Here is a 27481-nt window from a genome sequence, read left to right as displayed (position 1 = left end):
GTCATGATCTCAGGGTCCTGGGATCGAGTCCCGCGTCGGGTTCTCTGCTCAGCGGGGAGCCTGCTTCCCTCTCTCTCTCTGCCTGCCTTTCCATCTACTTGTGATTTCTCTCTGTCAAATAAATAAATAAAATCTTTAAAAAAAAAAAAACTAGATAAAAACTTTAGAAGAACTTTTAGTGAGATGGAAAAATGTTCATGACATAACAAAAATACAAAACAATATTGCTGGGGAGGTTATAGTCTTGTGTTTAAAAAACACAAAAAAGCATAGATATGTATAAAAATTACTGGGAGAAACTAACCATGATGTCAGTTACAGTTGTTATTTCTGGGGGTAGAATTATGTGTGATTTTTATTTTCTTAATACGTTTTTGTGAGTATTCTTCAGTGACTGTATTGCACTATAATTAAAATGTTAAGTTCCCATAAGAAAATTTCAGAAAATAATTATTACTATGATGATTTTTCAGTCTTTCCAGTGTCAGCTTGCCACTAGCTAAAATAATTCCAATAGTAAATGGACAGATCCATTCAGTTTGCAGTGAAACACCTAGTCATTTTGTTCAGGTAAGAAGAAAGTTTGGGGGTATTATTAAAAAAACATTGTATCTTTGGTTGTGGTTATATTTGTCTGAAATAAAATTACATTTCTCTCCTGTGATATTTATGTTCAAAGAAACCAAAAACTTAAAATCACACGTAGAGTGTGGTAGAATGCCCCATGAGAGCAATAGGGTATCATGGCAAATTTATGAGGTTGGGAATACCTTTCTCCATGTTAGGTCCAACAGCAATTAGCCTGCATTTTTAGTCCACATACATTCTGGTGGTCAGTTGAACTTACTATGTTAATATTTTGCCTTAAACTATTGGTGATAAGATTGAGCTGTGAGATCAGTAATCCAGTTCCACAAATTTTGAGGAAAACTAAAAAACTTTTGTGGAGAAGTAAAGCATTCTAGATTTAATAAATATGACTGTTAATAGTGTACCAATAATCTCATGAAAAGCGGCATAAGACAGTACTGTGTCCTTTCTTAGAAACTCCATAACTCCATCCTTTCCAAAAAGCATTTTGGAATGCATTAAGACTACTATTATTGAAATAGTAACTCTGAATCTATGTAGTTTTTTGTTGGGTTTTTGTTTTTGTTTTTGTTTTTCTGAGTCACTTGCAAACTTGGGTTAGAAAACTTGGTTTAAAAGACTAAAACTTGTATTAGAAGTAAAAACTTGTTTGCAGGGTGCCTGGGTGGCTCAGTCAGTTAAGCCTCCAACTCATGATCTCAGCACAGGTCATGGGTTCAAGTCCCATGCTGGGCTCCACACGAGGTGTGGAACTACTTAAAAGGAAAAAAAAAGTAAAATTTGTTTGTAATACACCTCAATTCCAAACTACTGCAATAATGGACAGTGAGGAGACGCTAAGGCTGAAGTGTCAGGGTGGCATCTTCTCAGTAACCTGTGTCTCAGACAAGTCAGACTATATTCCTTGTACTGTCCACTTGGGAGTGTGAAAAGCACTGAGACCACAGATTGTGTTTCTTCCTTTTTGTGTATAGTTTCATCAGTTTGTCCTTCACATGCTTATTTTCCCTCACTGTTCTCTTCAGTCTTTTGTGTCATCTTTCTCAGCCGTGACAGTTAGACGTTCAGACTGCAGAAGGATGAGTGAAGGAGACTGATCTCCTTTCACTTGAAGTTTAATTTCAGCTCAATTTTTTTAATCAAAAACTTAGTTTAAATTTTTAGTATCAGTGAGAGGAAAAAGGTTGTAACTTCTGGAATTTAAACCTTCACTTTACCTTTCTCCACTTTCATAAAAGTTTCTAGTTTCGTCAGTAGGCTGTTGGTCTTGGTAACGACTGATAAATACAACCAGGCATACATAATATACCACCACCAGCTTCAATCCTTAAGTAATTCATTCACTACATTAATTAAAATCTGAATAATTTATAATGAAAACAAAAGATTTCAATCTAATAAAAACACCATTGATATTGTTTAAAGTTTTTCAGTGTGACTGATGTAGATTAAACTAATATACTACACTATTGCTTGACAAGACTCCCACTTGTTCTTTTAACCATAATTTCTTTGAGTTAAAATGCCACATTGCCCTCAGAGAATTTAATCATGAATTTATTGAGATCAAGACTTGTGTACAGATCACTTGGGTTTTCTGATACTTAAGAGAGAACACAAAGGACCGTTTCACTTACTGTTTCTCTGATGTTCACCAGGGCACTCCCATGCTTCTTTGTCATGGATCTTTTCACAATCTGGTGAAGCCGACAGGCCCCTTCTCTGAAAAATATCTATAAATGTGTATTACAAAATACATGGGTTTTAAAGAAAACCAATTATAAACAGTTTTCAAGATGCTTTTTAAAATCAAATTTATGAAGAAGCAGTATTGCTTTTTTGTTCATGCATTAAATAACAAGCTATAACAGCAGTTCATCCAACTTCCACAACTATCGTACATGAAAATGTCTGATTTCTATTGAAGACAAAGTCATAGGCCATGCTAATACTATCATAGTTGGTTGGCAATTTCATAACTGAAAGATACTAGGTTTTAGTTAAAGGTTAATGAAAATAAAAATGTAATTTTTTCTTATTCTTACATTTTCAAATTTCTTAAGAATCCTTCTTCTAAAGTGTCTATGTGCAGTTTATGTACATATATGCAATAATATATGACATGCTACATGTATTCTATGTTAGATCTTCTAAAAAAATAAATACTCTTCTAAAAAAGTAATATATCTCACATCCATGTTACATCAGCTTCTAGCAAAAGTACCTTTAGATTTGTATCTAGCCCTTGGCACACATAAAATTCCATTTGTAGACTGTTTTGGGTCATCTTCTCAAAGTCACACTTGAGTACTTATCATACCATCATTCACATAAGAACCTAAACAATAAGTATCTCCTAGATTTTATTATAAGAAAAAGTATTCCCTTCTTTAAATGATTTTCTTTTTGGCCTTAGTGCCATAAAACTTAGAGCTAAATTTATTGCTCAAATTGCAGATATGGATTCAAATGATCTATACTTATTACAAATTGTAATGTTTTACTCTTATTTTGCTAGGATCTGTTGATGATGGAGCAAGTGAAAGATTTTGCTGCTAATGTGTATGAAGCTTTTAGTACTCCCCAGCAACTGGAGAAGTGATTTCTTTTGCTTCCAGAAAAACTACAATGGAATTCATTTACTTTTAAAAATACACTGAATAAATCAACTACATATAGGGTAATGATTTGTTACCAAAATGCCTAATAAAAATATATTCTTAATCAAAGTCTTCATTTCATAATAAAATAGTTTTACTTGGCATCTTAATATATTTTTTTAAAGTCAGGTCACCAACAGACTAGTTTTTGTGGGTATATCTGAGTGTACACAGTGCAAATATTTGTTACACCGTGGATATTAATTCCAAACTGACTAAAAACTAGTGTAGATACTTTTTTACTATTATATGAAATGTAATATACATTGACATTAATACTGAGAAAAAAATATGTTTGAGAAATAAGTGTGAAGTTTAGAAAAAAATGTACTTCTTAACTAATCATAAAGTTCAGTGGACTGAAGTATAGATGAGGGAATCAGACTTTTCAGTTACTCTTCAAAGGTATAAATTATTTATTGTTAATAAACCTGATGAAGCACTTTTCTTTTTATGGAAATCAGTGAATTTAACAACCGTGATCTGTAATTTTTTTTTTTTTTTTTTTTACTATTGTTAACAATTCCTAGAAAATTAGGTATTGATTTAGAGGCTAAAATTGTGCTGATGCTCTTTACTCAACAGCTGTTATTAGCTACATAGTTTCATTCATTTTTATGTAAATAATTTTAATAACTTTGTATTGATTTTGAGACAGTAAATATCTTATTGCAATAAAATATTTTAGTAAAATGTGGTTTTGTTGAGTTAATACCTTAGAGCCATTAATTTTATTTGTCCCGTAGCATTTTTGCTCTTATTTTGGAAGAATGTGCTAGTTTTCAAGTTTTATTTTAACTGGTAATATAACTGATGCTTTCTTTTAACTTTTTTGTTTAGAAAAAATAAGTAACATTTCCTTCTGAAAAGAAATATTTCATTGTCTCTAGTTAAATCTATATTCTATATTTATAGGGGTAATTAGGGCAGAAATATATGAATCATCCGTATACTAGATACTTTTCAGTAATATAAGAATATTTTCAGTGACATCGCTTTATTTTCCTCAAGCATAACATTATAGCTGAGTGTAGTAGAAGGTACAAAATTAGTTTTGAAGTCTCTTCCAAGGAGAGGCAGGCAAGGCCCAAAGCCAACCACTAGGTATTCTGTGTCTACAGAGTTTTAAAAAAAGAAAAGAAAAAAGAGATGTAAAAGTGGTAAGAAGAGCAAATGCTTCTCTTCAAAATTTGACAGAATAGAGTGATATTATTTTCTAATAGGATAACTGAAAAACTACATTTTAGAAAATTAGTTAATGTAATGTGTAATAGGACATGCCTCTCTTCCAGCAGTATTAACCCAGGATTTCATTCAACGAATATTTGAGACTGAACAGGTGTGGCCTTATAAAAGAATCAAACCCTGGTCAGCTGAAAATTTTTACCTGGAGTCCTACATCTGTGGAGCTGTGGCAGTTAGAGATGACAAGGTAAAAAACCACATGTATTTGAAGCTATTTGGGCTTAGACATTCTAAATTTGTCTTCAACTAGTACAGTAAGAGCCCTCTTATTGGAGACCCTTAGTTGTTTGGTTGATCCAAAAGGTCACTTAAAGCAGGGTATCATGCACCAAAAACTCGTTCTTAGGGATGGCTGGTTTGTTCAGTTGTTTAAGCGTGTGCCTTTGGCTCAGGTCAGACAGATCCCTACATCAGGCTCTCGGTTCAGTGGAGAGTCTGCTTCCCCCTCTGCACCTCTCCCTACTCATGTGCACACATTCTCTCTCTCAGAAAAATAAAATCTTTTTTAAAAAAAACTTAATTTTTATATATTTTAACTAAAAATCAAATATTCTTTGTCAGTTATTTAATGTAGGACCCAGGTCTTTTCTTTTTAGTATAAGGTCTCTTTAGTATAGGGTCTACTTAAAGATGCCCTCCAATTATCTTTCTTGTACAAATTGCAAAATTGTATTACATGCTATAGTTGGGAACCCAGGATACTAAATTTTTATAGATTTTTGCTATATTTTCCTCCAATCTTTTAGAACTGTTTTGCCCATAAGTAATATACGAAAACCTTTAATTTTTTTTTAAAAATGCAATACACTTTTTTTTAAGATTTTATTTTTAAATAATCTCTACCCAGCATGGGGCTCGAACTTACAACCCCAAGATCAAGAGTCAAGTGTTCTCTTGACAGCCAGCCATACTCCCCTAAAAAAAGCAACACATTTTTATCTAGTCTTTCCAAAGTTCAGCTTGGTTTTTGCTGAGACTACAACTCTTCAAACTCACATTATCACAGTTTGTATAATCATGATAAAAAGTTCAACTATCACGATCAGTTTGTTTGATAACTTTTAATTTCCTAGAGCCACTGTAACAAATTATAACTAATTGAGTGACTTAAAACAACAGAAATCTATCCTCTCACCATTTCTGCTTCTTGGAAGTCCAAAATCAAGGTGTCAGCAGGACCATGCTCCCTCTGAAGGCTCTAGGGAAGACTTCAATCCTTTCTTGACCTTCCCAGCTTCTGGTGGCCCAAGTGTTCCTTGTCTTATAGCAGCAAACTTCAGTCTCTGTCTCAGTCTTCACATGGCCTTCTCTGTGTGTCTGTGTATCTCTTACAAGCATGCTCTCATTTAGGGCCCACCTACATACAGTATGATCTTATCTCAACAGTTACTTTAATTACATTTGCAAAGATATCATTTCCAGGTAAGATCACATTCTTGGCTTCCAGGTGAACATGAATTGTTAAGAAATACTCTTCAACCCACTATAGAAACAAACTCAACTCAGCTTGGTAAACATACACTGACTGCAGCAAGTAGAAATCGAAGGGTGTGCCAGACAGAAGTGTATTAACAGGAAACATGTAGCTTGCCCTAGGAACCATCAGTATGCTTTTCCAGGAAGATGGAGAGCATCATTAACCCAGTAAATTGGTTGAATGGAGATTACTTAAAACTGCTTCTACTTTTTCTCCTTCAAACTTGTATAAATGTGTTTGTTACTGTGTATATATAAGAATTTGATAAGACCATTATTTGCTTGGAAAGTAGGAAGATTTGATCTAATGAGTTTTTTCACTTACAAAACTGAAATGAACAGAAGGCAAAATATCTGTCTTGTCTTCTGTTGTCTTGATTCATATTTAGTTGAATAGCCTGACCTTTTAGAATTGTGTTGCTTGAATATGGTACTCATACAAAAGAGAGAATCTTAATACAGTGGTATCCATATTTAAAATATCAATAACTAGATTATTCCGTCTAATAATCCAGTTTGTTTTGCCTTCAACATTTCTCTAGTCATTAAAGGAAAACCAGAAGTTAGTGAAATTCAAATCAGGCCATTTTGTACCTTTTTAATAACTCTGGGAAAATGATTATTTGATTGGAGGATAAAACTATTGGCTTAAAATAGGTAATGAGAGATCTGATTTTTAATTATCCTTACCATTATTATTGTCCTCATATCACAGATTTGTTTTATATAGTTGGGTTCAATGCTGAACTGTGTTTTGTCATTTAGGTTCCTCGTAGCTACCAAATAACAAAACTTCCTTTTTTTGTTTTTTCTTAGTATACTGTTTGGGATCAGATAAATCCCTAATCAAGTGAATCCCTAATAAAATATTAATTGGAATTTAGAACTATTAATATATTTATGTATATAAATACCTTGGCATGATTTCAAAAATTTGGTAAATTTTAGGAACTTTAACAGTGAGTAATTTTTTTTTAAGTTTTCAATGATAGCTTGATTTTAGGAAATAAATATGTGCTTTGGTTTTATTCTCTATCTGAAGCATTTTTTGGAAACAGTGACATGTCTGCATTTGACTATGTAACAAATGGAACCTGCAGGACTTCAAATAAAGATCTGGCCAATTAAACATCTTTTGTTGAGGACAGAGAGTTCTCTAATCATGTTTCTTTAAATGTACATCGAAATCAATATTATTTTTACTTCATTATTTTGCTTCATTCTTAGGCAAGATTTGAACAGAATTCCTAATTTTCAGCTAGGTTTTCAAATCCAATTTGCTTGAAGGCAAACATAGGAAACATATTTATTAATTTAAATTGGAGCTCAAATTAGCTCACCTACAAAAATTGGCCTATGCCTCCAATCCCACATACCCTCTACCCTATCTCAAAAACCCTGAAAGATTATGTACTAAAATATTAACAGTGCTATTCTAAACAGTGGCTTTAGCATTTCTAACATGTTTTGAGCATTTTTGTATGTTTTAAAATACCTAGAGTAAACATATATCAGTTTTATTACCAAGACGGGAAAAAAAAGAATTTTTTTTAATAAAAAGAATTACTATGTGCATTGGAAATATGTATTAGGTCACATTTATTATATACCTATCACCTGTATTAGTCTGTTAAGGCTGCCATAACAAAATACCAGAGACTGTGTGGCTTAAATCCCAGTAATTTATTTTCTCACAATTCCAAAGGCTGAGAGCCCAATGTGTTGGCAGATTGGGTTTGTCTTAAGGCCTCTACTTGGCTTGCAGATGGTGCCTCTTCCCTGTGTCCTCACCTGGCCTTTCCTCTGTGTGTTTGCATCCACAGTGTCTCTTTCTTTGCTTAATAAGGACGCCAGTCAGACTGGATTGGGTTTTCACTCTTATGACTTTATTTAACCTTAGCTACCCCTTCAAAGGCTCCATCTTCAAATATAGGCACATTGCAGGTTAGGGCTTCAACAAATGAATTTGAGACACAATTCAGGAGACACAAATCAGTCAGTCATTACCACCACCAATTCCTAGCTATTATAAAACAAAAATTCCCACCTCTTAATCACACATGGAAATAAACTCAATGTGAAGAGACTGATGGCAAAGTATACTGTAGAGGTAAAACAGTTAACATGGGTAATTTAAGAAAAACATTAAGGAGTAAGAGGGGAAAAGTCAGAATTGCCTAAATAATTACTTGACTTTCCTTGACCAGTTTTACAATTGCTTTCTCTAAGTGCTACAATTATAGAAACCTGATATTTTCTAGTCTCCAGTGTACCTGCAGCATGAACCTCTCTGCAGCAAATTAGATCACATTAGTTAATGCTAGAGCCCAGCCCCATTTACAGGGCATCTGATGCAAGGTTAGATGTGGCAGTTCTACCAGTAAGCCATTTGGCTTCAAAGAAGTCCAGTTAAGTGGCTGTCCATGTCCCAGCAGTTTAATCTGAAATTAAAAGCACACACAAATATCTCCGAATGTATCTCTTTGACTCACCCACTTTATTTGGAAAGAGTAGCTGGTATTTCTTTAAAATACTGTAGACAGGAGACTCATCTTTTAGTTTTATTTAGTGGTTCATATACTGTTTCAACCCTTGATCCAAATGAGTGCATACATGTATCTTACTCATGTATTCCTCTCATATATAAGTACTTAAGAGTTGAAAAGACTAAGTTGAATAGTGTCAGAGTAGGGAAAACACTGAACAGAGGACTGGGGAAAAGGACTCTGGACCCAATCTGCCCAACATAAGGCCTGTGCAGTTCTTGCACAGAATGTTTGGAGAAAGCACCCCGCCCCCCGACCCCTTATCTAGCAACCCTCCCTCCCTGGATTTTCCAGTAACAAATCAATAGTACATAAGTCTGATCAATTATTACTGTAATTGTTTTATATCCTTAGTTTTACACTAAGTGGATTTAGATATAAGTAATTTCCTACATATCTATAGTTGTTTTGAAGAAAAAAACTTTGCCTATCATGTAGAGCAACACAAAAACAAAGCCCATGAACTTTTAAATAACAGTATTAGTGGGAGTCAAACAGAATACAGATCAAATAAAAAGCTGATGTCATACCTAGGCCACTAAGCTATAATTAAACATTAAATTTGAACTCTGTTTTTCTGCCTGATCTGCCTGTTAGAGATGAAATATGGAAAATGATGCAAGGAGAAGCATATGGACAATTTACATCCAAGGCAATTGTCAGTTTCTTAAAAATAAGCTATAAAATATATAAAAAAGAACTCAGTGCCAGATCTGTTGGTTACAACTATTAGATTAACTTTCCCCACATTTTTTTAATGACCTTAAAATAGTGATGCCACGCATCTTACTTTTATTCAGATGTGTTCTGGGTTGGGATGTCTGGGGAAGAATCTGAATTCATTTTATGTATGTCTGCATGTGTATGTATTTGTGGATTCCAGAATTCATCTTGGATGCTTGCAGAACTTGAATAACCCAAAATAACCATGAGAAAGAATATCTATTTTACATTGATATGCAGGGAGATAACATAGCTCTTTAAAGTTTAGTTTTCTGGGAAATTAAAACTTCCAAAGCTTTGGCCAAACATTACCACCAAGGAAGTTCATTTTCAAATTACAGTATCCCTCATTTCTTGAAAGTTTGTGTTATGCCACGTCACTTTTATGAAGGACCTACAGTAGTTAGTACCTGTTTCTGTAACAGAGAGAAATCTACAGAGGATTTTCACTTTTACAAAAATAAGGCAAAAAGTAAAACCAGCAGTCAGTGTTTGTGTTGCAGGGAGCTGGGTTAGAGGCCATGCCCAGCCCAAGCAGCAGCCCAAGAGGCAGCAAGTTCCTTCCTACGCTCAGCATCTCAGCATCCAGCTGCCACAGCTTTCAGCTGTGTCTGTGAGCACTTGTGTTTTGTCGCAGTTCATTTTGTGCATCTATTAGCAAGATGTGTTCTAAGGTTTCAGAAGAGCCCAAGGTTAGTTTTGGGGTCTGGAACTATTCAAAAAAAACTTCCATGTAAATTAATGGTAATTGCATCTTTGCTTTACACCGTTTCAGTTTATGAAAGGCTTCATAGGAATGCTCTGCTTTCAGATAGTGGGGGAAACCTGTAGTCTTAGGAGATATTAAATAATAGAAATAAAGATAATTTAAATAAAGAAAAAATCCCCTTACCTTTGTTACTCCCAGAGTAGCTATCGGTTGGCTAAGAAACAGATGCCTTGACGTGGGCCATTCAAGAAATATGGCATAGACCAATTTTTGTTTACGTTTGGATGTGTACCTGATTAAAAGGGGAAAAAAGTGTAGTAATATTTCTCATTATAGGTCAGGTTTGGAATTATTTTACAGAGATACTTCCATGCAGTAAATATTTACCAATGTCTTCATTAATAGAGGGAAAGAAAAATAACTCCATGGTAGGATAAAAAGCACCCAAAAGGGGTACCCAATTCCAGGGTGTGTATTAGGGGCTGGGGAGGGATCCCTACCCCACCAAGCAATTCTCAGACATGAGCTGGTTGTCCTATAGTTCTTCAGTTCTGACTCTACCTGGAGATAGTGTCAGATTTCCACAGGTCAAGGATTCCATCCTACAAGACTGCTTGCCTGCACCACTCTCAACTTCACACACCAATCCCAAGTCCAGGTTATCACCTGGTCGTCTAATTCACAAGCTATGGATGGGAGGTTACAAGGACGTCCTCCTTGGGTTCAATTAATTTTGGACAGAAGCTCACAGAACTCACAAACATTTTACTTACTGGGTTATCAGTCTGTTACAACAGGATAAAACTCAGATACAGCCATAAAAAAGGGATGCATGGGGCAAGGTATGGGGACAGGGCTTGGAGCTTCCAGGAACTCTCCAGGCACACACTCTCCCAACAACCCTCAACTTCTCCAAACCCCGTCCTTTTGGGTTTTTAATTATATGATTGATTAAATCATTGGCCACTGGGGACTGATTCAGCCTCCAGCCTCTCTCCTCAACCTGGAGGCAGAGAGTGGAACTAAAAGTTCTAACCCTGTAGTCACAAGGTTGGATCTCCAGGCAACCAGCCTCTCCCCTTGGTGAAGTGGAAAAGTCACCTCGGTAACGTAACAAAAGACATCTTTATGATTCTCATCACTTAGGAAATTCCAAGATCTTTAGGAGCTCTGTGCCCGAAATGGAAACAAGACCAAATATATACTTGTTATTGTGAATCATGATATCCTAGTACCTCCCTCCCCCCATTTCCCCTAACTAAAAGGAACAGATATTTTTCTTTTTTTTTTTTAAGATTTTATTTATTTATTTGGCAGATAGAGATCACAAGTAGGCAGAGAAGCAGGCAGAGAGAGAGAGGAAGGAAAGCAGGCACCCCGCCAAGCAGAGAGCCCGACGTGGGGCTTGATCCCAGGACCCTGGGATCATGACCTAAGCTGAAGGCAGCGGCTTTAACCCACTGAGCCACCCAGGCGCCCCCCAGATATTTTTCTAATATCACTCTCCATCAGACAGTTCTCATGGAGCTAGAAATAGGCAGGGGAATATCAGCAAAGAAGGTAAGTTGTGAGAGTAAATGCCTTTCCACCTGCTGATTCCAATCATCATATTCCCTCACCAACAGATACGCATGTGTCAGTGCTGGGCCAAGTACTGAGGCTTGTGTTAGGGATACAAGAAAAAAACAAAACATACTTAGTTCTTGTTCTTACGGAACTTAGACTAGACTGAGGAAGACTGATGTTCAGTAATCACAAATAATGTCAAAAGTGTGGGTTTTGACAAGCACAATGAAAGAAAAGGAAATTGAAAGATTATAACAAAGCGATCTCTTTAAATGAGACCATCAGCAAGAAGCCTCTCTAAGAAAACATTTAATCTGAGCTTCGGGGATGAATGAGAAGATAGAAGGGTAAGAAGCAGAAGCCTTAGACAAAGGAAACAGAACTCTCCCATTCTTTTACTTAATTTTTCAACAAATATTTATTTTTTTTTAATATTTTTATTTATTTGACAGACAGATCACAAGTAGGCAGAGAGGCAGGCAGAGAGAGGAGGAGGAGGCAGGCTTCCCGCTGAGCAGAGAGCCCGATATGAGGCTCGATCCCAGGACCCTGAGATCATGACCTGAGCAGAAGACAGAAGCTTTAACCACTGAGCCACCCAGGTGCCCCTCAACAAATATTTATTGAAATCTTAAAATGCTAATCACTTTTTTAGGGCTGGAGACATAGTATTGAACACAATCCCTGTCTTCATGGAACTCACATGGTAGTGGGAAAAATTAGAATGAGGTGATGATTAAGTGCTATGGGGAAAACAAGCCAGGTGAGGACAGAGCGTGCTAGGTTGGAAAGGAGGAGTGTAGATGTTATTTTGAATCTAATACTCAAGCAAGACCTCTTTGAGGAGGTGACATTGAGGAGGCCTGAAGAATGTGAGGGAGAGACGTGTGAGTATCTGGAGGAAGAGAGAACAGCAAGCACAGAAGTCCCCATGCAAGACTGTGCGTGGCCTGCTGACACGGCAGCAAGGAGGGCAGAAGGAGAAATGAGATGGGCGCCTGGGTGGCTCAGTGGGTTAAGCCGCTGCCTTCGGCTCAGGTCATGATCTCAGGGTCCTGGGATGGAATCCCGCATCGGGCTCTCTGCTCGATGGGGAGCCTGCTTCCTCCTCTCTGCCTGCCTCTCTGCCTACTTGTGATCTCTCTCTGTCGAATGGATAAATAAAATCTTTAAAAAAAAAAAAAAAAAGAAATGAGGGACGGCAGGATGGCAGACAAGATCAGAGACAGCAAGGAACCAGTTTTGTTTTGTTTTGTTTTGTTTTTTAAGAATTTATTTGAGCGTGAGAGAGAGAGAGAGAGCGAGCGAGCGTGTATGCACATGAGTTGGGGTAGGGGAGGGAGGAGGAGAGGCAAACTCCCCACTGAGCAAGAAGACCTACTCAGGGCTCGATCCCAAGACCCTGAGATCATGACCTGAGCCAAAGGCAGATATTTAACTGACTGAGCCACCCCAGCGCCCCAAGGAGCCAGTTTTTATAGGACCTTACAACTTCTATTAGACCTGGCTCGTTCTCTAAGCCTAGATGCCACTGGAGGAATTGAGCATAGGCGTGACATAACCTGGCTTTATTATTTAAAAGGTTTTATAGCAGAAAGATTAAGTGGGTAAGGACAGAAACAGATCACTCAGAAAGTTACTGAAATAACCAGGGGAGGGATAACAGAGACTAAAAAGAAGAGAGTTACCACAAGAGAGGATGAGAAGTGGTCGGATTCGAGATATGCCTCAAAGACAAAGATGATGACATTTGCTGATGGGTTGGCTGTGAGATGTAAAAGGAGAGTTAAGGACTCCCGAGATTTTGGCCTCACAACCACCTGAAAGGATGAAGCTGCCATTAACTGAGATTGGGAAGACTGCATGGAGCTGGTTTAGAGCAAAATTTAAAAATTAGGAGGACCTCAGTTTGGGACAGTACCAGGTTTAAGGTGCTTATGCTTCCATGAGGAGCGGTTGACTAGGAAGTTGATTATGAGTCTGGAGTTCAAGAAAAGAGGTCAGCACTGTACAGGTCATCAGTGTGGCATCTGAATCTGTGAAAACGGATGTGATCATCTGGGGAATAAAAATAAGTAAGAAGAATGGAAGTCCAAGGCCTAGGCCTCAGGGCACTTCAAGGTTTAGTGCTTGGGAACTGGAAGTGGAACCAGCAAAGGACACTTAAGAAGGAGCAGCCAACAAGAAGAAATGGCAATCAGGACGCCTGGGTGGCTCAGTCAGTTATGTCTGCCTTCTGCTCAGGTCAAGACCTTAGCATCTCCCTTTCCCTCTGCTATTCCCCCCGCTTGTACTCTCTCTCTCTTAAATAAAATAAAATATTTTTTTAAAATGGGGGGGAGGAGAAAAAGAAGAGAGGGCAATCAACAGAGTCAGATGCTGCCATAAACTCAGAAAATAGGGACCATGAAATGACAGTGGATTTGGTGAAGGACAGCATATCAAAGGCCTTTGTAACAATGATTTTATGAAGTCTGGGGGTGGAAGTCTGACCAGAGTGGGTACATGAGATAACTGGTGCAAAAAACTGGAATTGACAAGTAATAATAACAAGAAATAATAATAAAACATTTTAACATGTTTTACTATACAAGAAAGGAGAGAAATGGGGAGGTGCCCAGAAATCTAAGAGTTAAAAGAGGTTTTTTGTGGGACGCCTGGGTGGCTCAGTTGGTTGGACGACTGCCTTCGGCTCAGGTCATGATCCCGGAGTCCCGGGATCGAGTCCCGCATCAGGCTCCCAGCTCCACGGGGAGTCTGCTTCTCTCTCTGACCTTCTCCTCGCTCATGTTCTCTCTCACTGTCTCTCTCTCAAATAAATAAATAAAACCTTAAAAAAAAAAAAGAGGTTTTTTGTTTGTTTGTTTTAAGATGTAAGAAGTAACACATTTGCATGTGGACAGGAAAGGATCTAATAAAGAGGGAAAATTGAAGATGAGGAGCAAAAGGAGAGAACTGCTAGAATGATATCTTTGAGTGGCTAATTACAGTTGAGAGCTGGGACACCAAGAAATATGTGTGAGTGTGTGTGTCTGTCTACGTCTGTGTATTTCAGTCACATGTGGCTATCCAAGGGCAGGTATGGAATAAGAGCTAAATTTAACCAAAGTTGAGGTTTTAATCAAAGTCAAGTGAGTATGACAGAGAGAAAAAGAGTGTATGCAATGGAGTGACAAGCCACAGAATCTGACCAGAATCAGGAAGAGGGCTGAGGGCCAGAGAAAAAGTGAGCAAGTCACAGATGGTATCCTTGATGGATTATAGATCCCTCCAGAAGCCCAAGTGCTGTGTGGAGTGAGCTGAGATATAAAAAGTGGTAGGATACCACAGAATGCTTCAAGCTGAGGGTGTGGAAGAGGTTTGGTTATCGATAATGTAGGACCTAAGGCATGACCCGAAAGGGTGGGGTAGCAACGGGAGAGTGGAGAAGGTCCCTAGAGGAGAGAGTCCAGGAACTGAGGGGCCAGCAAATTAAAAGAAATGTGAATATAGGTACTCAAATCACTAAGACTGATGTTAAAGTAGTTCTGGGTACAGTGACAGTCAGGGCTGAAATGTTGAAGGACTATAAGGGGGTCTACAGATGACTACAGCGAGGAGAGGCAGCACACAGGTATAGGAAACACCTTCTACTGTGGGGGTGGCAGTGGTTGGCGGGGAAGGAGGGCCACGTGGGGCTGGTGAAGTTGGTAGGAGCCCAACAAGGGGTTTCACAAGCCTTGTTAGATATTTTGGCTTTTATTTTTATTTATTGAAATAAAACTTAATGGAATATTGGTTAATACTTGCGAAATCACAATTAGACCCCCTTTTGGTCAAATATATGCCCACACACAATACCAGATTTAAACTAGTCCCTGTAAAATGAAGGATGGCTAGTGAGGTTCTCACTATGGCTTCTCCCAGCCATTTTAAAGTTCTACAGTTAGTTGCTTCTGTCTAGATTGTTCTCCTTTATTTTCTCCAGTGAGCTGACAATTAGTTTTAAGTCATAAGTCAAGTAAGATCAAAGAAGAACATTTAGTCTAATCTTTTGATTTATACTTGACCTGGCTATATTCACCTGGTGACAACAAAAGATAAATTTTTAGAATTTCACTGATACAACTCTTATTTATATATTTTAAGACCCCACATCAGAAACCATCGTATTTGTAAAGTGTGGTTCAGATACTCACTGGCATATGAAAGCTTGGACATAAGCTCTGACATAAGCCTGAAGCAAGGCTTTTAAAGAAGATTCTAGTTAAAAGAAAATTTAGCAAGTTAAAATAATGTTAGGGAAACTTCAAGTTTAGAGTTATTAGAATAACATGAACAAGTATTAAGGTTTTTGGTTTTGTTTTTTGTGGTTTTTTTTTTCAATTAAAATAATGCTATTATTTGGGCTGATTTTAAATATATTTTCTACCCTTCAGCACCTCTTACTTGCTAATTTCATAAGATGGAGCATCTGTGAAAATTAGAATTAAACGACTAAACATAAGTCTTCCTTTTGGATTAACCACTCAATATCTATCATTTTTCTGAATGGCTTACGATTTTTATAAGAACTATTTTTCACTAAAATTTTCCCACTCTTATCAAGTTTTTAAAGATGATTTAAGCTCACTTTGATAAACAAGTGTTCAAATACATGCTGACTTCTTCTAAAGTCTGGAAAGTGCTTTGAATAAATAGGCATGAATCCAATTTCCTTTTTTATCCTACTTTTCTCTTCACATCGCTGAGAAATTTTAGATGCCTTCCTCCATCAAACAGTACTTGGTAACAAGAACTTACCACACATTTGGGGTGACATCATCACTCTGGGACCTCCAAGGGTGGGTTTCATAAATGGCTTCTCCATTGACTTTTAGCCAGGTCCCCATCTGCCTCAATCGCTCCTCAAAAATTACAGAAATGGTGCCATCATGTGTGGGTCCAATATTCATCAAAAGATTTCCTCCACATGAAACTGTTTCTACAAGTTCCTGAAAAGTTAAGAGCAAATAAAGTTCTTAGGTAGATGAAACAATTCCATTGTGAATGTGTTAATGATAAGTTGTATTTGTGTGCTTCCACCTCTATGTAATCACCATCCAGAAGAACAAACACAGAAAATACAAACTATAAAAATGTAATTCTCACATACCCACACAATTAAGAATATTACCTTAATGGTGACCAGATATTTTACTGTACCTTCACTAGTTCTTTGATTGTAAGATAGTCATTAATTCCAGCATCTCTCCTGTAGCCCCAGGAAAACTTGTCTATTGTCATGCAATTTTCCCATTTATGAGGCAAAAGATGTCCTGGGTTGTACCGGTCACTGCAGGTATAATAGCCACCATGCTTACAGATGGTACCATATCCCCAACGGTCATTGGTCACAACTGTGTCCCGAACTGGGCTGAAATATAATTGTTTAAACAAAACATAAAATATTTTACATAAAAGGAAATGTCACTGGAAAGATGTCTAACTGAAATCCACTTCTGAAAGATCATCATAACATAATATAATGCAAAGCCCATGGTTTGGAAGTCAAATAGATGTGGGTTGGCTGCAATCCTGGCTCTGTCACTTTCTAAGCTCCCTATCCCAGTGTAAGGGACCTAACTCCTCTGAAGAATCAATTTCCTCAACTGCTATTAGAGCAGAAATAATTTATGTAAAACACCTTGCCCATAGCAAGGGCAAGTAATCAGCACAGCACATGGAGCACTTATAAGACTATCATATTATTATTTGAAGCTCCTTGTCCCACATATTATGAATGATAATCAGATTTGAATTTATACTCAAAATATTCTTCTCACCTATGACTGAATAATCTCATACATACATTCTAGTCTTCCTCCTACAGTTGTGTCTAAGGTTGAAAAATGGAATCTACAATGACACGAAATAAACCCCACAACGTTATCATCAGAGCAGGTATAAAGTTCCTGCCCCTCCTCACTTAGAAGAGACAGTTTGCTTTCCAAACTGAAGTGGATCATTCCCAGTCTTTCCCCCTGGAAGAAGTACCTGGAGATATTGTTGCTTTAAGTAGAAAGAGCTCTCCAGAATGTTCTTATGCACACCCCAGGTGTGTTCAGGTAACACACATAGAACACTCCCAGACTTCAGAACACAATACCAAGGGATGCCTGGCTGGCTCAGTCATCAAGGGTCTGCCTTCAACTCAGGTCATGATCCCAGAGTCTTGGGATCGAGTCCCACATCAGGCTCCTTGCTCATCGGGAAGCCTACTTCTCCGTATGCCTGCCACTCCCCCTGCTTGTGCTCTCTCTGACAAATAAATAAAATGAAATCTTAAAAAAAAAAAAAAAGAACACAATATTGAGTATTTTCTAGTTAAAATATAAATTCGGTCCACATGGTTTAAGTCTCATAGAGGAGCTCGGTCAGAATTCTCTGTTCTAATGTGGCAGTCTGGAACATGCTAGAAAGCAACAGGTAAAGAACAGGAAGTGGCGAGAATGCTGATGAAGTAAAGGAGGAGGCAGACGAGGGTGATAGCGACTGAGCAGCAAAGATTACCAAAAGGTCAAAAGATGAAAAGAAGGAATCAAAGGAATTCAAAAGCACATAATCACAAAGAGTGGTAAACTATTGTCTCAGAATAGGAGATGAGAAGGGAGACCCACAAAATTAATGTCTTCAAAGTTCTTGATTCTGTGATTTTATCTTTTCTCAGTGATTCTAAATTATTCATGATTTTAGTGGTTTCAAAATCAGACTATTGAGTTATAACTCTTGCTCATTGATTACTCTGAGTAAAAACTGATATATCTACTAGGCATTATTGACAACGACTTCCACCTATCCCACACCATAGATGGGCCTGACAGGGAAAACTTCACAAAGCAAACGCTATACACGAATGAGGAACACAGAGGGTCATGAGAGCAATCTAAGAGCACCCACACCTTCTGTTATACAGCCAGGCCAAGAAGCCTGTGCTGTTCCAGTAGTGGTCAGGAGCATCGCCATCACCATCTGACCACAGGATCTCCGGCTGATACTTGTTCACTAACTCGTAGAGTTCCGGCAGCGTCTTAGAAACTGGAAACTGCTGCTGTTGGAATGATCTGGACTCATCCTTAAGGAAGAGTGGATGAAACCATTCAAAAAGGGAATAGTACAGTCCAAAACGCAGGTCAGTCCTCTTCCTAATGGCCACCTCGAGTTCCTTGACGAGGTCCCTCTTCGGCCCCTCATCTACAGCGTTCCAGTTCCAGGAGTACTGGGAGCCCCACAGGGTAAAGCCTGCACAATGATATTGAGTCTTTGTAAGAACATGAATTTGTTCTAGCAAATTTCTACCTATACAATGCCAAAACACACTAGATAGTATGTGGGACATATAAAAATATCTACAACAACAGTTTTATGGCATTTTTTTTCATAGCACGTATTCTTATGAATAACAAATGAGAATTTCAACAAAGTGGGACCAAGAGGTTTTTTTAGTGACTTTCTGGGTGCCCCCTTAAGGTCTGTGGAGTCTGACCTAACTCTAAGAACAGAGTTAGAAGAACTCTAACCCTAAGAAGAATATTTCTTCTTAGAATAGAAGCTCCTTGAGGGACAGCATCATGCCTACAGCCTTCTGTTAGCACAAGATCTAGCACAAAATCAACAACACAAACAGAGCACAGCTAAGAGGGGGACCTACTCCACATCTACCGTCCTTAACAATGATGCTACTACTTATAATGGAGATCCTGAAACGCACCCCTGCAAGATTCTTACTTGTCTCCTAAACCAAAGATTAAAGTATGTTCCCTGATTGGGGATGCTTTAGGTAGTGTGAGTGTTAGAACACAGGCGATCCATATCTAATAGTACATCCTGAGCTTCATTGAGCTTCATCATTCATTCTTTATCACCAGAAGGGAAAAAATATGCTTCCCCAGTAGCTCTGTACTTTGAATTATTCCCACCATTTGTAATCTCATCCTTCTGAGTCATAAACTCAGATGGTGCTCTTTAAACTAACTGCAATTATCTACCAATTAAATGGTAAGAAAAACAATGTCTGCCATTAAATAAGCACTTTGAAATAACTCATATTTTAAAAGGAATTTGCATTTAGATTGTTCTATATAAAAGTAATAGAAATGCTATATAACATGAAATAATAATAAAGGCCTCAGAAATTTTAGTGCCTAGGAATGTTGCTAGGAATGCATTGTTACTATCCCACTGAAATCTAAAGAATCTTTGAGAATAGACATATATAAGGCACTCTATTATTTACTCTCATGAATTAGGACAAGTCTAAGATGGACACAGTCTTCAGATTCCTTTTCAGGAAGAGTTTAAAGCATCTCGCTCTTGTTCCAAAGGAGTTTGTGGTAAGCTTCAAAGCAATGTCTTGATATTTAAAGTCCTATGCAAAATGTTTCAAGCTGGCAGTATCTGGCTGGCTCAGTCAGTAGAGTGTGCAACTTTTGATCTCAAGATTGTGGGTTGAGCCCCATGTTGTGCTGTAGAAATTACTTAAAAATAAGAAAAAATATTTTTTTTTAAAAATGTTTTGAGTTGACAGGCTCTGTTGCCAGATAGTACCAAAATCACATGGGTCTTCATCACTAGCATAAAAGCTCACGGAGAGATCTTCCTGCCTACCAAGCTCAGTGGGTTTTTTCCATAAAGCCATGAAAACATGAGTCGTAGAAAGTTTACAGATGTGGGCTTCATTATCTTTCCTCATGGTATGATTAAAAGTTATTGTTTTGCTTTTAAATAAGCTCACTATGGAATACTTTGTGCCATGCAGCTTAAAGAGTTCCTAGACATCAGGAAACCAACATGTTCAGACAAATACATTTTCTAAACATCTACCTCAGTAGGAGAAACATCTACAGAAGAAAGTTATTAAGCCACTAGAAGGTAGCCAAAGGGAAAAGTATTCTAAGATAATTACAGATTTTTGGTTTTGGTTATTTCCTCCTATTCCCCTTCCCCCCTCTGCAGAAAGCCCTGAGGCAAATTTTCTTATACCAGGCAAAGGAGATTATCAAATGAATTAAAATGTGGTTGGGATAGTAACAATTTGTTGACATTCCCTTGATCTTCTGGATACTAGAGCAGTAATGGGTAGAAACTATCCTATTAGTGTAGGACCCCTGTGATGGATAATTTTATGTGTCAGCTTGACTGGGCCACAGGGTGCTCAGGTATTTGATTAAATATTTTCTGGCTGTATCCATAGGAGTATTTCTGCATGAGATTAAGGTTTAAATAGGTAGACTAAGTAGAGCAGATAGCTCTTTCCAGTGTGGGTGTGCCTCAGCCAATCTGTTAAAGATCTGAACAGAATAAAAGGCTGAATAAGAACTCTCTCTGCCTGTCCAAGTTCACACTTTCTGCCTTTGGACTCAGACTTGGACTAGAACCTAAATCATCATTCACACTCCTGGCTCTCAGGCCACTGGCCTCAGACTGGAACTGTACTGCCAGCTTTCCTGGTCTGGACTTCTCAGCTCCATAATTGCATGGCCCAATGTTTTATAATAATAAATCTCTTTATATAAACATACTTCCACTTGGTTCTGCTTCTCTGGAGAAGCTTCACTGATACAACCACTGTGTTTCCTTGTAGATATTCTTCCACCACCTCTGACTTCTATGGGCACCATTGCAGTCCCATCATCTTTGTCCCTCTGGATGATCTGCGTCACTTTTATCACTGGCAAACCATCCACCATTTGGCCACCTAAGAGTTGGCCAAAAGTGCAGCAAGGTATGTGGGTAATGACACAAAACTACAGCAGTATCATCTCCATGGTGAGGGAGCCTTCCCAGAATGCATTACAGAGGGGCAATGAAAGCAGAGAGGGCGGGGCACCTGGTGGCTCAGTCAGTTAAGCATTAGCCCCTTGGTTTCAGCTCAGGTCATGATCTCAGGGCGAGGCACAGAGTCTGCTTCAGAATCTCTGTCTCTGCCCTTCCCCCCACTTGAGCTTGCTTTCTCTCTCTCTCTCTCTCCAATAAGTGAATAAATAAAATCAAGAAAGAAAGAAAGACGGGCAATTCTAATCATAAACTTGGAGCTGCAATCCACATCTCACTTCAAATAGCTTTAAATGAAATCTTGGAAATATTGCTAAATATGCACATAACAAAATGTGATTATTTTTCTTTTTTCTTTGGGGTTTTCTTTGTTTGTTTTTATGTGGTGGGGGGGTGTCTGATCATTCTACAAACCTAATGCCTCTCAACCGGATGAAATAGGTGGTCCCTTAAATTACAGGCAAAAAAGTCAGTAACCACTAACTGCTGCTCCTAAGAGAAAACTAATTTCATGTGCTTTAGTTTCTTCTTCCGAAAGAACTACTTTACATTTCATAACTACTGTCAGCATTTGCAAATGTTGCATTTATTTACCTTCATGATGTTTGGACGTTAAGACAATGTATTTGGCACCAGAAGCCTGAAAAATATCTGCCCAGTGGCTTGCATTAAAAAACTTTGCTGTAAATAGTGGTCCAAAATCTTCATATTTGAAATTAGGAGGGTAATTATTTTTCATAAATTCCACATACATCGGTATCTTTTTCTCTTGCCAATACCACCTAAAGGAAGGAAGAGAACACATAAATGACATACACATAAACATTTGAAATAATTGGCCCAGCTCCCCTTACTAATTTCCCCTTACTCAAATATTACCAGATTCTCATTCTCACTTCCCCAATAGTTTGACTTTGCCTTAAAGAAAGCTTACTGTAAACTTTCCTTGCTTTCCATCTAACCCTCTGAACATTCTAGACAACCCAGCCACCTATTTGCTCTTAATTCTTCATTTTCAAATCACAAAATGTAGTATGTATCTTTACATAGTCTTTTGCAACATAAGTGACAGTCTTCAAAAGGGAGATCACATGCCTGAAACAGCATGCATCTTTTATATTCACTAGCAAAGAACAAGTAGGGGAGCTGGCAACAGTAATATTAAAATGATACTGTTATTTTAACATATTGACTCAGCCTTTAAGGATTACTTGTTATGCATTCATTCTGAGCAATTCTTGCTGCCTTTGGTTGTGTGAAGCAATGCCTGGCTGGCGGCAATCATGTCACCGTGAAAGGACAAGTCAACAGGCTGAGGATGGCATAAATCGGTAAGTTCTTTGATTTCATCAGTGAGACAACTACCTCTACATTTCTTGTGTTGAGTAACAAACACTTATTATTATGTCATTTACTTAGGTTTTCTGTACCTTGAAGTGAAAGTATCCTAACTGATCCATGATGCATTTCTGCCTTTTAAACTGAACTACAGGTACACCTGGGTGGCTCAGTCAAAGGATTTCTGCCTTCGGCTCAGGTCATGACCCCAGGGTCCACAGACGGAGTCCTCCATCAGGCTTACTGCTCAGCCAGGGAGTCTACTTTTCCCTCTGCCTGCCACTTCCCCTGCTTGTGCACAGGCTTTCTCGTGCTCTCTCTGGCAAATAAATAAAATAAAATCTTTAAAAATAAAATAAATAAATAAATAAATAAATAAATAAATAAAACCTGAACTACAGAAGACAAACTGGGACAGTCAGAAGGTTGAACAAGGATGAGGGATTTCTTTTTCCCCGGTACAGTTTAATTTGAACCTTCATTCTCTACTATAGTTTAGAGTTACTTTTCAAATTCCATACTGACAGAGATGAAAAGAGGTACTTACTGTAAAGAATCCAACATTTATATCTGGGTTTGAATTTCTATTAAGGACAGTCAGATATATTCATCTCTACTATTGACTGTTTGCCTGTCCTGAGTGAAACTGGCATGGGGACCAGAGGTTTAGAGGAAACAGAGGGAGACCACAGATAATTAAAGAATCTTCTACAGGGCTGGGATGCCTGTCTGGCTCAGTCCATTGTGTGTCTAGCTCTTGATTTTGGCTTGGGTCATGATCTCAGCCCAGTGTAGGGCTCCATACTCAGTGCAGAGTCCCCATCCCTCTGCTCCTCCCCCCACTTGCACTCTCTCTCTCAAGAAAATACATAAATAAAATCTTTTTAGAAAAATCTTCTACAGAGTTAATGCACTTATTATTAGAAATATATTCTAGTTAGTTTCACATAGCAGTATCTTTATTCTTCTAGGTTAAAACAAACAACCTTGTGTTTATTTGTAGGACATGAAAAAATTAACCATTGCAAAGAATAATAGGACTCAAAACTGGGTATTTTTGGCACAGCACTAGTCTCAATTAACATCAAATCCTTCTAGCACCAAATGTATATTTATCTAATATTCCTAGTTGAACTGAATGATAATATATAATTTATTACATCTTAACATGAGGATAAGAAAATCTGTTTATGTACCTGCTAATCTGAAACATTTTAAAAATAAACTCAAAATGCCTTACAGCACAAAACTTGCAAACAAAGATTTATAACATCCTGAAGTAACTATGTCTAGTAATAGACAGTACGGGAAAAAAAGTCCCTTGCTTTACAAGTTGATTTCAAAAAGAATGTACGGATTGTGCCTCATACCCTACACATTCTTTTACATCAGTTGGACTAATGTAATTTAAAAAGGTTATTGCTGGGGCGCCAGGGTGGCTCAGTGGGTTAAGCCGCTGCCTTCGGCTCAGGTCATGATCTCAGAGTCCTGGGATTGAGTCCCCCATTGGGCTCTCTGCTCAGCAGGGAGCCTGCTTCCCTCTCTCTCTCTCTCTCTCTGCCTGCCTCTCTATCTACTTGTGATCTCTCTCTGTCAAATAAATAAATAAAATCTTAAAAAAAAAAGGCTATTGCTTGCAGAAAGTCAATGTCTTTGTAGAAAGTGGTATAATGTAATAATGTAATGTTAATATAATATATAGTTTATACTCTATTATATCTACACTCTACACTATATTGTATATAGTTTGATGCATATTATTGTATAGTATAAAATAGAGTTAAATACTCCTTTATTTTCTTGTTTTACACAGAAATACATTATATATGTGTGCACATTATATATGCATACATTTGGTAACTTTTCTGTCTTGAAGAACTCAATATCTCTTGTATTTAATCAGGAAAGGTAGATAAAACAGTTCAAAGTTTTAAGAGATTACATGCGCATGTTGGCATAGATCTCAGTAAAGTTTAAAGAAAAATTTTTTGTGCAGCTTTCCATATAACATTAGAGAGTCTTTTTAGGATAACATTCTAGAAGCTTTTGTTGTTGTTGTTTTGTTTGTTTGTTGTTTTTTGTCGTCGTAGCTCCCCATGCAGCGCAGAGCTCAACAGGGGCTTGAACTCAGCACCCGAAATCAAGACCCCGGCTGAGATCAAGAGCCAGGCTTAACCAACTGGGCCACCCAGGCTCCCCTCTACAAACGTTTTTATTCCCAGAGCCACACATGGTAACTTTTTTTTTTTTTAAGATTTTATTTATTTATTTGACAGAGAGATATCACAAGCAGATGGAGAGGCAGGCAGAGAGAGAGAGAGAGAGGGAAGCAGGCTCCCCGCTGAGCAGAGAGCCCGATGGTAACTTTTTAACACTAAAGAGCCAGTGCGTGTCCAAATGAGCAGAAGCATCACAGACTCATAACTTAGGTCTTAACCATACTTCATGGCTGAACAGAGATGGACACCAGCTTAGGCCCAAGCCTCGCGGTTCCTGGTCTGACCCCCGCACAACTGCTGGAGTCACTTCTGCTGTCTTAGTCCCTGGGCCGTTCCAGGACGGGAGCTCCGGCGTGACACGTGCAACCACCAGGACGCTGAGAAGCAAGGCAGGGGGCCGCGCCGCAGCCCCGCGGAGGAGAAACGCCCTGCTCTTCCCCGCACTTCCGCAGGGACTTGGGCTCTGAACACCCGGAAGTGCCGACCGCCGCCCAGACCGCGGGAGGCGAAGCCCTGGGGGCGCCACAAACCAGCACCAGCCAGGGGCTGGGCGGCGGCGCAGGCCGGGGGAGGGGGCGCGCTCACCAGAACCACTCGCTCCCGAAACTGGGCACGGAGAACACCCCCCAGTGGATGAAGATGCCGAACTTGGCCCGGTCGAACCAGACCGGCAGCGGGCGGGCGTCCAGGGACTCCCAGGTGGGGTCGAAGCGCGGCGCGCGGGGGGCGGCGCCGGGCGCGAGCGACAGCAGCAGCAGCGGCAGCAGCGGTAGCAGCGGCAGCCGCAGCGGGAGCGCCCGCCGGAGCCCCGGGAGCGCCTGGGGCCGCATGTCGGCGCCGCCGCCCAGCGCGCGCCCTTCCGCGTCTCGCGCTAAGTAGGCTCGGCGCTGTCACCTGACCGCGCGGTCAGGACAAAGGAACCTTCCCTGCCGGCGCGGGAGCGGCTGCTGTCCCAGGCCGAGGACCCCAGGGGCGCTGCGGCGTTGGAGGGCAGCGTCAGCGAGGCCGGTAGTCGCCCCCGGCGGCCCGAGGCTGCTGACTTGGCTGAAGCTCCCGGTCTGACCGCCTCGTGGGGAAGAAAGACTCAAGTTCAGGGACCCGAGGGAGCGCGTGTTTGCTGGAGCAGAACGACCCTTAGAAACTGCCGGGGAGCGCGACGTGGCCGACCGGTCCGGTTGGAACCTGGGACCCGCAGGCCAAGGCAGGAACCTCCAGCGGGTCACCCAGTCCTTGCAGGTCCCACGCACGCAAACAGCCCAGGTCATTCTCTGTGCCCACCCCCGCCTCCACTCGCCCACCGAGCTTCTGGGGGTGTGAGAACCGTGGCGGTCAACAGGGAGGCTGAGTCAGGTGAAATCCCAGCAGTTCCCAGCTCAGGTTGGGGGCCCCGGTGTGCATTTTTAACGGAGTCCTGGATGGTGCTGATGTTGCTGGGGTCGGTCACCAAACTTTGAGAATCGCTGCATTAGAAAATGTGGTGAACTAAGGTGAGACCAGTGGCGTGAGTGTTTTAAGAAATCTGTGGGCCCCGGGGGAAGCGTCCAGAAACTGTTGGGCTGGCAGAAAGGGCTACTTAAGATGGCGAAAGTTCCCTCCACAAGACCTGAGCTCAGACAGGAGAACAAAAGCACAAGCAGGAATCTGAGACCCTCTGCCCTGGGCTCCCATGGACCAATGAGACCCTGACAAGCAGGAATCTGAGGACCCCCGCCCCGGGCTCCAGTGGAGCAATGGGACCCCGAGGAGCAGGCGAAATATCCAAATAAGGGAAACTTGCCAAAAGACCCCTGAACTCCCCTCGAGGCCCCTTAAAAGCCCCCTCCTCCCTGCCTTGGGCGCGACTTCCGCAGAGCTTTCCAGAGTCGCAGAACCTCTCCGCAGGGTGCCCACCTCCTCCCCATGCAACTTTCCTGGCTCCCCTTCTCCTGAGCCCTGAAACTTCGACGGAGAGTGTTTTTAATCTTGCCTTGCACCCACTTTGCCTGGTGTTGTGTATATCTCGCTGGAGAAACTTTACAGAAACATGGAGGGATTCATCAAGGGAAACCATCAGAAGCTCTGCTCTCCCCTTCCTACAGGCTTTCAGAGTAAAACCAGAATCCCTTCTGCTCACATCACCTCCTCCCAACTTTCTGTCACTATCTTTCCTGCCAAATGTTTTACTACCCACTAATTATTCCAATTAATATCTTGTTCCAACCACGAATATAGGATCCCACTTTGTAGTTAGGAGGACAACCATCTCGTTTCCCATTAGGCCATGAACTCGCTGAGGACTGGGATGGCAACCATTTCTGTAGACCCTGAATTTAAAGCAGAATCTGGTACTGAGGAGCACTTAAAGCGTATTTGTTGAAGTCCTTCAATGAACTGGGGTTCTCATGATTGAGCTGTATGAAGGAACGAAGAAAGAAAGGACCCTAACTGTCCCATCTCTGCAAAGACATGGGAGCAGCACCTCAGGGAAAAATGGCAGTTACCTCTTGATGCACTGTGAATGGCTCCCCAGGATCGCAGGTCCACCATAAGGGTCCTCCCTGGTGAGGGTCTTCTGGAAGAGAGAAATCGGCGAATCTGCTGAGTATACATGAATGGCAGTAGCTTCAGTTCGTGATA

At 39.7% G+C, this 27481-nt stretch overlaps 2 protein-coding genes across 4 annotated transcripts in view; one reads left to right on the top strand and one right to left on the bottom strand.

The window, feature by feature from the left end:
* PEX3 (peroxisomal biogenesis factor 3) overlaps nucleotides 1–12547 on the top strand; it is a 43283-nt gene extending 30736 nt beyond the window's left edge. Inside the window, exons 11-13 of one of the 2 annotated variants that reach the window (XM_032339334.1) lie at nucleotides 474–570; nucleotides 3110–3253; nucleotides 12507–12547. In XM_032339334.1, coding sequence (XP_032195225.1) covers nucleotides 474–570; nucleotides 3110–3193 — 181 coding nt within the window. In that variant the 3' untranslated portion in view covers nucleotides 3194–3253; nucleotides 12507–12547. Of the gene's footprint in view, nucleotides 1–473; nucleotides 571–3109; nucleotides 3254–12506 lie in introns of those variants that run through there. The other variant, XM_032339338.1, reaches the window with a different exon arrangement.
* Nucleotides 7840–25905, bottom strand: FUCA2 (alpha-L-fucosidase 2). Of its 2 annotated transcripts, XM_032339332.1 has the most exons (7): nucleotides 25451–25896; nucleotides 21903–22090; nucleotides 18437–18776; nucleotides 16701–16911; nucleotides 16299–16489; nucleotides 10134–10242; nucleotides 7840–8413 (listed from the first exon to the last, which is right to left on the bottom strand). In XM_032339332.1, exons 1-7 carry the CDS (start codon nucleotides 25693–25695, stop codon nucleotides 8273–8275), a joined length of 1425 nt encoding a protein of 474 aa, XP_032195223.1. In that variant the 5' UTR covers nucleotides 25696–25896; the 3' UTR covers nucleotides 7840–8272. The 2 variants fall into 2 exon arrangements, with proteins under 2 accessions (XP_032195223.1, XP_032195224.1); XM_032339333.1 differs by lacking the exons at nucleotides 7840–8413; nucleotides 10134–10242 and adding an exon at nucleotides 11476–11610 and having other exon boundaries at nucleotides 25451–25905.
* Nucleotides 25906–27481: the final 1576 nt, after the last annotated feature.

This window comes from Mustela erminea, chromosome 4 (assembly GCF_009829155.1).
Source record: "Mustela erminea isolate mMusErm1 chromosome 4, mMusErm1.Pri, whole genome shotgun sequence".
In the NCBI taxonomy this organism is placed as follows: domain Eukaryota; kingdom Metazoa; phylum Chordata; class Mammalia; order Carnivora; family Mustelidae; genus Mustela; species Mustela erminea.
Note: the sequence above shows the minus strand (reverse complement) of the source record. Positions and strands in the feature narration are given on the sequence as shown.